The sequence below is a fragment of the Leptonychotes weddellii genome, chromosome 10, assembly GCF_054177405.1.
Source record: "Leptonychotes weddellii isolate Sample4059 chromosome 10, ASM5417740v2, whole genome shotgun sequence".
In the NCBI taxonomy this organism is placed as follows: domain Eukaryota; kingdom Metazoa; phylum Chordata; class Mammalia; order Carnivora; family Phocidae; genus Leptonychotes; species Leptonychotes weddellii.
The window spans coordinates 5,720,067-5,730,724 of NC_138378.1; the positions used below are offsets into that span (position 1 = coordinate 5,720,067).

The 10,658-nt window shown below is 53.1% G+C and overlaps 1 protein-coding gene across 3 annotated transcripts; it reads right to left on the minus strand.

The window, feature by feature from the left end:
• Positions 1–407: 407 nt before the first annotated feature.
• TFAP2C (transcription factor AP-2 gamma) lies at positions 408–9,682 on the minus strand. Of its 3 annotated transcripts, none has more exons than XM_006740654.3 (7): positions 9,408–9,682; positions 7,296–7,781; positions 7,124–7,175; positions 5,697–5,913; positions 5,034–5,152; positions 3,013–3,157; positions 408–1,987 (listed from the first exon to the last, which is right to left on the minus strand). In XM_006740654.3, the coding sequence occupies exons 1-7, from the start codon at positions 9,453–9,455 to the stop codon at positions 1,702–1,704; spliced, it is 1,353 nt and encodes a 450-aa protein (XP_006740717.1). In that variant the 5' UTR covers positions 9,456–9,682; the 3' UTR covers positions 408–1,701. The 3 variants fall into 3 exon arrangements, with proteins under 3 accessions (XP_006740717.1, XP_030891813.2, XP_006740718.3); XM_031035953.2 differs by lacking the exon at positions 9,408–9,682 and adding an exon at positions 8,006–8,219 and having other exon boundaries at positions 408–1,873; XM_006740655.3 differs by lacking the exon at positions 9,408–9,682 and adding an exon at positions 8,006–8,215.
• Positions 9,683–10,658: the final 976 nt, after the last annotated feature.

Consider the following 10,658-nt stretch of genomic DNA (forward strand, 5'->3'; position numbering starts at 1 on the left):
GTCTGCCCAAGGATTACCTACAGTCATTTCGTTTCCATTCTCAAAATTTGGAGGCGGCAACCTGACCCTACCTGACCCTAGCTGTTTCTCAAAAGGTGATTAAACTTTAGGCAAGAGACGTTATTCCAACACTGCGGACTCTCTCCCTTCGGAAGAAAGGGTCCCGCACGCTTCCAGACAGCCCTAGCGGCGGGAGAGGGGTACTACACACAGCAGAGGGCCACCACCGAGGAGCGCAAGGCCCTCCTGCAGCGGAGATGGGACAGCAAATGAAACTTCAGACCTCCCTTGGCACACAACCTTCCTGCTCAGTGCCATTAACAAAGCCACAGCCGAACCATAAATTAAGCTCTGCCACTACTCCACTCATCCCAGAGACTTAGAAAAAACCACGTTGTAACCCGACGTTCACGGCTTCTATGGAGAATACTTTTTATTATACAGGTATTGTTATACACAACAATTACTCGGGGAACGTTTACAGCCATTTCCAAAAACCTCCATTTCACCCCCACGCACGGTACCACACACCCATCTTCCGGTCCGGCATGATGGGAATGAGACACAAAGTTACTGCTTTGTGAACAGAGAGTTTCAATTAAATAGAATCTTCCGCATCAAGAACAGAGCACAGAGCCCAGGATCCTCTTAATTCTTAATACCCTGCGTACATACGAATAAAACCTAAGAGAAGTGTTTTAGATTACCCCATCACCTTTAGAAGTTAATATTAAAATCGAATCCCATTTGTCAAAAGTCTTAAGAAGTGCACCCGTATTTACAGACCCCATTAAATTATGCATAAATAAAATCTGTACACTCAACGCACTGTTTCTCAACATACAGAGCCTCCTACGGGACTTGGGGCGGGCAGCAGAAACAAAAACAAAGAAACAAAAAAAACGCTTCATGCCTACCCCTTTCAAGTTTACTCGAAACACCAAGATGTGAAATAAATATGCAAATAAAGCTTCAGTACCTTAAAGGAACATGACATTTCAGAGTCTCTCATTTGAAGAGTTAACTCTCCGAATTTAAAAAAAAAAAAGACAAAAAGAAAACACAAGATCATCAGCAGGCTTCATTTCTACAAGTTTCGTAAAACCCAAAGGCCCCCTTTCAACGAGGGGTTTAAGAGTGTCAAATACCACCTATTAAACTAGCTGCTAAGCAGAGAGAATCTTTGCTTCCTACGATCTGTAGGATTTGATACCTGAAGAAGCCAGATAAATACTTTTAGATAAATATTGAGCGGACACAAAAAGCCAGCCATTACCTTAACACTGCAAGTTACTGTCGATCTGAATCGCACCAATCTGACATTTCAACAGCTACCGGTGTGGGTTTTCTCGTGAGCCCCGGGAATTTATTTAAAAGGTTCTAAAACTTGTAGCACCACTTTCAGAGAAAAGAATGGGGTTCAAAAGAATGAAATGAGCTTAATGAACAAAGAACCAGCACTTGTCACCTTCCGATCCCTTGTCCAGAGTTAAGGAGACACACTTCAGCGCTAGAGAAAAGAACACTAAGGAATCCGGGAGGGCACGTCAAGATCCAGAAAATGAGTGGAGGCCTTTTTCATGGGAAGGTGGGTCACAAACCGTCCCCCGGCAAGAGGGGTCTCCCAGCCTGTCCAGGTCGAGAATGATCGTGGAGTCCTTTTCCTTCGAGACTCTTCAGCCCTTGGCTCACTCCCATCCTTCATTTTCTGTGCTTCTCCATTTTCTCCAGGGTTTTGCTAGAATCGGCTGGACTCTGGTCTCCGGGGTTCATATAGGATTTGTCTATTACTATCAGGGCCTCTTTGATGTAGTTCTGCAAGGCAGACGCAGCCGCACAGATGGCCTGGCTGCCGAACCCGTGGGTGATCAGGCTGAAATGAGACAAGCAGTTCTGTATGTTCGTCTCCAAGACCGGGGTGGGCCGGTTGTTGCCGTTGGGGGTTCGGTCTTGATTGAGGAGGTCTGTGAATTCTTTACACACCTGCCTGGGAGGACAGTCAACACACACCTGTGAGCTCCATCTAGCTCGCGACAGGGCAAGAGGACAAAGCCAAATCACCCCAGGGAGGACACCCAGGAGGCCACCAGAGCTTTCAAAAAGAAATAGACTTTGCCACAAATAGTCAACTGCTTCACACTTAGCACCTATTACGCGCCAGGCCCTGAGCTCAACTCTTTGCAAGCACTCCCTTCTTTAATCCTCACGAGCAATTAGAAAAGATAACGGGATTAACCCCAGTCAAAGGGCCAAGGTCACCAGGACTAGTGTAGGAGGTGGGGTCAGGATTCCAGCCCAGGAGGGTACTTAACAATGGATAGACATTTATTTGGTACAGCTCGGTACCCAGACACCAATTTCTTCTTCAAGAACCCCAAGAATCCACATCTCCCCCAAAACTCACTGTTTATACAGGCTAGGTCCCTCTGCTTCCTTTTGCCCCGTTTCCCGACTGGACGACTTCCGCCTCGTTTACCATAATTTTAAAAACTAATTTACTGTTGGCTTCCACGAGAAATCCTGCAGCTGCATTAAGCAGGGCTTGAGACACTTAGCCTGCCCACGTGTCTCCTACAAATCCAACCCAATCGTTACATTTAAAAAACCAAAAATGTCTTTTCAGGAGGCAGAAGGATGTCTTTTCAGGAGGCAGAAGGCACCCACAATCTTGACTGGATGTGACCAAAGTGTTTCCAACACATTTTTGTAAGATATGGAGACACAATAATGAAAGGGTAGTTGAACTATTCTGAGCTGCCTAACTGAGCAGCTCCAAAAAACACTCACTACTGAGCAATACATTCATTTTACTTCTTCTTCTAAGTCCTACCCAAGAGTCCATCTATCTGCCTTGTCAAAGAACGTCCCCTGGCCAGCTCCTTTTGCTCCACACCTTTGTTTACCGAGCCTTTCTTTCTTGAGCACCTGGGACTGTTACTGGGCACCCCTCCACCCCCCAAGTTCAAGATCAGTAGTAACACCCAGCCACCAAATTCAAGTCTGGATACTCACTGGGCAGCCAGCAGCATGTTCTTCCTAGCTGTCATCTCATTCCGCCCTCCAAGATGAGGTCTCGTTAGATATTCCGCCACCGGTTTACTAGGAAATTCTGCTTCACAGACATAGGCAAAGTCCCGAGCCAAATGAACAGCCTCACCTAAAATAATCAGCAGTGACAAGAGACTTAGAAGGCCCGCAGTCACTTCCCGCAAACCTCCCTCTCCTCTTTTTCTAACCCTTTTTCTAGGCCCGCAGTCACTTGGCACTTTAAAATGAAATCACCCACAAGGAAAACAATTCAGCGGGCAAGTGGCACTTCCTGGGTACTTTTGGTGGGCTCGCTCCCCTGGGACTAGAGCAGGAAAACACACGGCGTGTGGAAAAACTGACTGACATTCTTCACTGCCCTGGAATAACGCGAACCCGTCTTGGACCCCGACTTAAGATTCTCTGAGACACATCCATGCTTTCTCTTGATAAAAAAAGTTATCACTGTGGAGAAGTAGGGAAATTTAAAGATGAGCACGTTGCACTAAAGTCAACTGGTCACTTCTCTTTATGAAACTGTGACCAAGTCTTTGACGGAGAACCTTCTTTTTAAACCAGGGGTGCCCCATTACGGAAGGAGGCAGGGCTCAGGGATGTTTCTTTTCACAAAGAAAGGCAGGGCTGGGTTTCCACTGGAAATGTTAATGTGAAGAGCCCAACTACCAGCCTGGACTACCCACGCTCTTTTGTCCAAATCACTCGGGGATCAGAGGGAGAGAAAACCAACGGGACTCATTTCTGACCAGAGATACCCGGGCCTGGCTCCACGGTGTCAAGGCTGGCCAGAGCTTTCCAGAAACCCAGAGAGTGGCACCCCACCCCCACCCCGTCTCCTCCACTTGCCTCCCCAGACTTACTAAATCAGAATCTGAGAACCATTGTTCTGGCACACACTTTCTTATTCAAGCACCTCAGCCTGGCTAGTAAGAAAACCTCGAGGAGCCACATTTATGCGCCATGCACGCAGAACCCACCATTCTCCATGCAGGACAGCTGTGCTCCAACAGGCAGCTAACTAACAGGCAGCTCCTTTCTCCTTGCCCTGACCTCCAAAGACACTCGTAAAAAGGTAGAGCCGGGCTCTGCCAAGTCCCTTTCAGCGTACAGGAGCGCCATTAGACCAGGGACAGAAAGTGTTCAAAAGACTGCCTGGTCACCAGGCGACCACCCCTCATTGGCTCCCCCAGCCCTGAGCGGAGCCCAGCGCCCTGCTGATTGGGCGAGGGGGCTGCTCCGGCCTTCAGGATCAGCCCCTCCGCGCTCCACTCCATTTTCCCGTACACAGCAACAATGAGCTGGTTTTTGAAAAAAAATTATTTCACTTTTCCCTTAACCGCCACCCCCCCCCCCGCCCAGCCCCCACTTATTTTTAAAGGCTGTAATTGCATTCTTGGCTCCCTTCCAGATTGGGGGTACAGGCCCATTCAATACACTAAAATGTTACATCCTACGATTTTAGGACTGGGGAGAGGGGCCCCACTAATTTTTTTCTTCTTGCGGGAAATGAACAAAGGGCTTGTGAATTGGGTTAATCCCACCGTCTACAAGGGCTTTTCTCTTCACTGACCACAATCCTGATATTACACAGCTACCCAAGCTGGAATCGGTGCTTCTTCCCACCCAATACCACAACCAGCTTTTTAAAAGTGTGCCAGGTGATCGATGCCATCTTCCAAAAACTGGTTCACTTGGAGGAAATGTCCCAACACCCTAACGGTGAGAGTTCTTAGGTCAGGGAAACCAATTTCTTTTACACAGTGATTTTTCTGGAGAACCCAGAACAGGATACGTAAGCAGTCAGGGATTTAAATGTTAACACATTTGATAAAATACTGTGATTCACTGCAATGAACTCATGACAACTCATCTTCATCTCTTTGTGACAGAGCCGTTTTTAGGCTTTCCTTCAGGGATTAAAGACACAGATGACAGACGACACAGCGCAAACTAAAAACACCATAAAACAAAAACAAAACTCCACTGACCTTCTACTAAGGACGTCAGGAGAGTGACGTGCGCAGCTTTCCGTCTCCCGGCTGGCAGATTCAACCCGATCTTGTCCAACTTCTCCCGCAAGGACCGGCCTCCATTTTTAGATTTGGCTCTGGGCACAAGAAAGTGAACTGTAGCTATTCTCAAAACACCACACTTTAAAATTCTAAATTCCTACACTGCTGCGATCAAAACGGAAATCTGTCAGAGTATCTACATTATGTGGATCATAATCAAGTGATACAGTGTAATTAATGCTCTTTCTTACCATCACCAACATTTTTTTTTCCAATCACAGAACATTGCAAATTGTGCTGGAGTGGATAAAATTACACGTATAAAAACTGTAGCAGCCCCCCAAGCCCTCTGGGGCAACAAAACCCATGGAGCATCCCCCCCCCCGACAGGATGCCACCACTTCATACATGGAATCAAATCCTAACCAAATGACAGTTTGTGAGCGCTGTTTTAGCACTTCCTTCTACATCTGGCACTTTCTAAAAGAGAAGGGAATGTACTAAAACTCTAAGCCGATTAGAATTCAGTGTTAAGTATAAAAGTTACATAAATGTTAAAAATACCTCCTTGGTTCTTTTATGTTATTCACCTTCCAACCACCCAACCACCAACCACCGTGGCCGTGTGTCCCCATGTACCTTCTGAGAACACCTCCCAGTAATGAGGCATTTAAGCATTCAGGCGGGGACAATCGCCTCTGGACTTCAGCAACCGTCACTTTGTATTTAGAGGTGGAGCTGAGGAGGGACAATCTTCCAGGGACTGAGCAGAACACCTCGCTGGGATTCATCACAGCCCCCACCAGCTCCTTCTGACAAGGGAGACTCAGGGGGTTCTTGGTCATTGAAATAGGACCTGTGAATGAAGATCACAAGTGACAGTCCCGAGGGCTGCACTTAGGAAAAAGGGACCTTTTCAAACCACTCACCAAAGCCAAAAGAGCTCTGTAAGCAAACAACGCTGCATGTTAAGACTATGTAAATTGCAAGCAGATTTTTTTTTAAGTCATATTCTTCAAAGATAATGGAATCTGAAATTCACAAGTTAACACCTTAACAAAGCTAATTAGTCACGACCCCGAGCATGGAGGGTTTTCATTTTCGAGCCACTGTTAAAATCTGTTTAATTAGAACATTTGTTTTCAAAAGACTACTTCAGTCCTAAATAAATGGCTATTTCTTTTTTTCTTCCTCACTCGACAAACAACCAAAATCACCGGACACATTTAGATCCTTTGCTGACAACTTTCAGTGTAACTGATCACGGTAAATTTAAAAATATAAACAAACCCGTTCTGTTACAAGTTTCCTGGGAAATCCAATTTATTTTCTGAGTTTTTCTTCAAAAACCATTTCCCAACTGATTTCGAGCAGTTTAACTTCCAGTAGCTGAGAGTAACTACCCTTCATCTAGGAGGACTACTCCATCTCCAAAACAGCCGGACTGGTAATCCTGTCAGTACACCGACTTAATTTCGTCAAGACACTCCCATAGTGATCCAATTTTCCAGTCCCCTCCCCCACTACCCTCCATAAACCCGAGCTCTGGCACATCATCCCACCCTGGTCCTTTTAAAGCTGTGTATTTGGTAGGCCGAACTGTTTCAAAACCTTTTCTTGCAGGTCAGGATTAAGGATCCTCAGCAGATGCACATTTGAAATGGAAAACAGAATCACATCCACTCATTCAACAATTATCACAGAATCGACCACCCAACTAAGGTGTGTGGTGTGTTTTCTTCCAAATTAAATCACAGCGTTAACTCACTCTGGAAGACACACTGTAAAAACACCATCCAATTCAAGGGATCATATTCCCCAGGAGAACGCTATGGAGTAACAAATCCTGATTAATCTCTTAATCGAGGCAGCTCCTAAGAGTTTTACTACCATTCTTTCTCATTTAGTTTGGAAAGAGATCTCTTCTTACTCGGAAAAACCTACCTTCCCCCAGCCCCGGTCAGTCCCTTCCCCAGCACAAATGTCCCAAGCCAGCCACCAAATGCCCCCACCTTGCCAGGTCATGCGCAATCGGGGGAGGAGAGAAGTTTGCTCTCACTACCTACCTTTGCGAATAACAGTCTGATCGTGCAGAAGCAGGTGCTGGTCGTCAACATTCTAGGGAAGAAACGACAAAGTTTCCCTTAAGTTCGGGGGAGCGTGAGGCGGGTGGGGGTAGGAGAAGCTGAGGGGCGAACAGGTCTGGGCAGGAGGGGCAAGAGCCGAGGCGCCTCTCACCTGCACCTCCTCCATCTGGTGGGCCATGTCGTGGAGCCCCAGGTTCTCAGCCAGGCCCGCGGCATCCAGGGCGTGCGCGTGGGGCAAGAGCAGGTCCGAGCGGCGGTAGGCATCCCTGCGGGCGCTCATGGCACCACCCTCCAGCCCGGAGAGGTGGGGTAGCAGGCCGGCCGGGCGCCCGTGGTGCGAGGGCAGGCCAGCCCCCTCCTGGCTCTGGCGGCCCGGCCAGGCCTGCTGCTGGCTGCCGGTGGGCGCTGGCTGGTGCAAGGGGTTGATGGCAGCGGCGTAAGCTTCTCCCAGATGCGAGTAGGGGTCGGCCGACTGCGAGTAGGCCAGCTGCTGGTAGGGCGGTGGAAAGTAGGGTGGTGGCTGGTATTCGGCGACTCCAGTATGGGAGAGGGGCGGCGCGGGGCTGTAGAGGTGCTGCCCGGCGGAGGAGAGGTGGGGGAGGCGCGGGTTCCCATTGCTGCTCGCGTCGTGGCGATCCTGGGAGAGAGAAGTAGAGAGAGACCCCGCTGGTACGAAACCCCGCTACTGCGAACTGGCCGCAGCCACTACGCTGAGGGGCGAGCCCCCAGGGGACCCAACGCACCACCCCGGACCCAACCCGCGGGGCCTGCCCTCCAGCCGGAGGGCACCCGGAGGCAAAGTGCCCCGGGGAATTCGTTGCAAAACCCGAGTCCACGGAGTAAAGAGAGACTTCGAAAAACCTGGAGGAACACGGCCTCAAAGCCCGGCGGCGAAGGCCTGGGCCCTGTGACGCCCGAGGCGCTCTGAAGCGCCAAGTCCGAATCCCAGGCCTTGGGCCAGGAGAAGAAGCCGAGATCCGGGCCCGGCGAGGAAGTCGGCATGCGGCGAGCACGGTGCGCAGTACGCTCGCTCACTAGCCCGCACATGGCGGCGCCCGACCAAAGAACCGGGGGAAGCTGCGAGCGCGGATAAAGCGCACAAAGCGGGAAGTGCGCGTCTTCCCCGCCCCAGGGACCCTCCCCTTCCACGCCCTCAGGACAAAGACCTCCGGGTGAATGACGCTCCCTAGCAGGCCAGCCACCCAGCGCCGCCCGAGGAGCTCGGGAAGGAACGCACCGCAGCGGGGGCTGCCCTGCCTGCTAGCAGCGTCCCGACCAAGAGGGAATAGCAAGTGAGGCCGCCCTGCCCGGCCACGGTCAGTGTCCCCACAAATCGGGGCACAGGGGGAGAATTGAGGACCCCGAATATTGGGCAACCTTGCCTGCGCACGTCCCTCGCCCCAAGGCTATCCTACTGAATTCTTAAAGGACTTGTCTCCCTGGGTTCGAGGGGTCACAGGGGGAGCGGGGAGCCGGGAGAAACATGGCACTGTCGCCCCCTAGTGGAAGTGCCCGGGCCTGCCGACAGGGGCAGCCCCTTGAGGTCCCGCGGGCGCGCAGCCCTCCCGCGGCCCCCCAGGCCCGGCTCCGCTCCGCCAGCGCCATGGCGCACACCGCCCGCCGCCCGCGTCTTCCTCTTCCCGCTCGCCGCCTCCCTCCCTCCCACTCTCCGAAACTCTAGCTCAACCTGTCCGACTGGCTGGAGCACTCCCGAGCGCTTACGGCCCCATCTGGCCTCAGGGCCCCCCCACCAGCACTCCCCAGCCCCCACTTCTCTTAAAAGCCAAACTTCTGTTGTTTTCTTGTTTCCCCGAGGAGTTAGCGGGGCAGGTGACAAGCCCGCCTCGGAGGAGACTCTGCAAAGGTGTCGCCGGCAGGTCGCCTCGTCTGACCCTTTGGACGGAGATACGCTGCGTAAAAGCCACGTCTAAGGGTTGTAGACGAGACGCTCTTCCGAGAAAAAGGGAAGAAGGGCTGGTTTGCTTCGCGAGAGACCGACCGGTAAGCTCTGCGGGTGGGATCTGCCATTCTCTCTCCAGGCCCTGTTCCCGAGGGTGGATGTTTAGGAAAAGGCCCGATTCAGAAGAGAGCCCCGGAGAAACGGACTAGGGGGCGTCCGGAAAAGTGGACCCCGTCCCATCGAGGGGCAGAGGCTGGTGCCTGCTCGCTGCTCCCGCGCCCTCGACCCGACCTGGGTCCAGCGGCCCCCGCCTCCCGGGCTGTCCTCGGGCGGGGCCAGACTGCGCCCCTGCGCCCAGCTCACCTCGCAGTCCTCTTCATACTTGACATTATCGGTTATTTTCCACAACATGGCGTCCGGCGTCCCCCAAAACAGGCGCCAGTTAAATCCAGGCTCCCCCCACCCCCCGAGCGGTAAATCCAAAATGGGGGTCACGGTGGCTAGGCGTCTGCCGCCGCCCCCGCCACGAGAGGGCCTCGCTGTCCCGGTCACTGGACGCGCATCGGCGGCTCTGCGAGCGTAGATGCTGCCGCCGCGCGTGTACAAGCCGCTGCCGGGGACCCGGGAAGCCGCGCCCGCACTGTGTGTCCCGGCAATAGCCGGGGGACCCGGGCGCCTTAATGAGAAGGAAATTATCATAACTCCTCCCTGGGGGCCGGCACCAAGGCCCAGGCGCCGGGCGGGGCAGCCCCCAGCCAGTCCCAGCCTAGCTCCGCCCTGCACCCCGGCGGGGCGCCGCGCCGAGAACCACGCTGCGGGGGGCGCGGAGAGGAGGCGAGTCTGCGGCACCTCTCTGACAGCCGCTGACCTGCTAGGTCGGGGTCCCCCTCGCGCCTTCCATCAGTCATCCCCAACATGCACACACCTTGAGGTTGGCAGAGCTGGGGCCCGGGATCCAAATACCTAAGACCCCCCCCCCTCTTTTTTCCCCAACGCGCCTTACCCCATCCTCCAGAAGACGTTGTCACCTGGACTTAAGAGACCCCGCGTTCGGGTATCTTAACAGCTGGGGTCCCCCTTATCTCCTAAAATGTCCACCCCACGGAGACTTAAGGTTTGGGCTGGGATCTTGCAGCCGGAGCCCCAATCCCTCCGAGAGACGCCTCCCCTTCCCTCCCTCTCCGTGGTCATAGCGCCAGCCCATTCCTCCGAGGGGTTGGAGGAGGGAAGGCCTTCAGGGGAAGTCGGCCCGGAGCGCCCCGGAGCGGGCGGGCCTCCACCAGCCGCGAAGTCTGGACAACGGCGTCTGGCCGCCATCGCCCCAAGCTGCATCTCCGCCGCTGACTGCGGCTGGGGGTCACCCGCGCGCCCTCACCCAGCCCTGCCCAGCCCTGCCCAGCCCTGCCCAGCGCCGGCTCGGCAGCTGCCTCCGACGGGCCAAGCACTCAGAAGCTTCAACTCACCCGGGAAAAGAGGTGCGGGGCCGAATACAACAACCCAAGCGCCACGCGCGGGGGAAGGGAGAAGAGGGAGGGGCCGGAGAGGGACCCCGCGGGAGGGGTGAGTACCCCCGTTCTGAGGACGCAGGCTGAAAACGAAACTTACACAGAAACG

What these genes read in the sequence shown, in the direction of transcription:
- TFAP2C (XM_006740655.3), bottom strand. Translation starts at nt 8,191, where the DNA reads ATGTGCGGGCTAGTGAGCGAGCGTACTGCGCACCGTGCTCGCCGCATG. An exon ending in TCAGACTGTTATTCGCAAAG is followed by an intron (nt 5,914 to 7,123) that starts GTAGGTAGTGAG and finishes CTTCATTCACAG; the next exon opens with GTCCTATTTCAATGACCAAG. An exon ending in AACATGCTGCTGGCTGCCCA is followed by an intron (nt 1,988 to 3,012) that starts GTGAGTATCCAG and finishes CTGTCCTCCCAG; the next exon opens with GCAGGTGTGTAAAGAATTCA.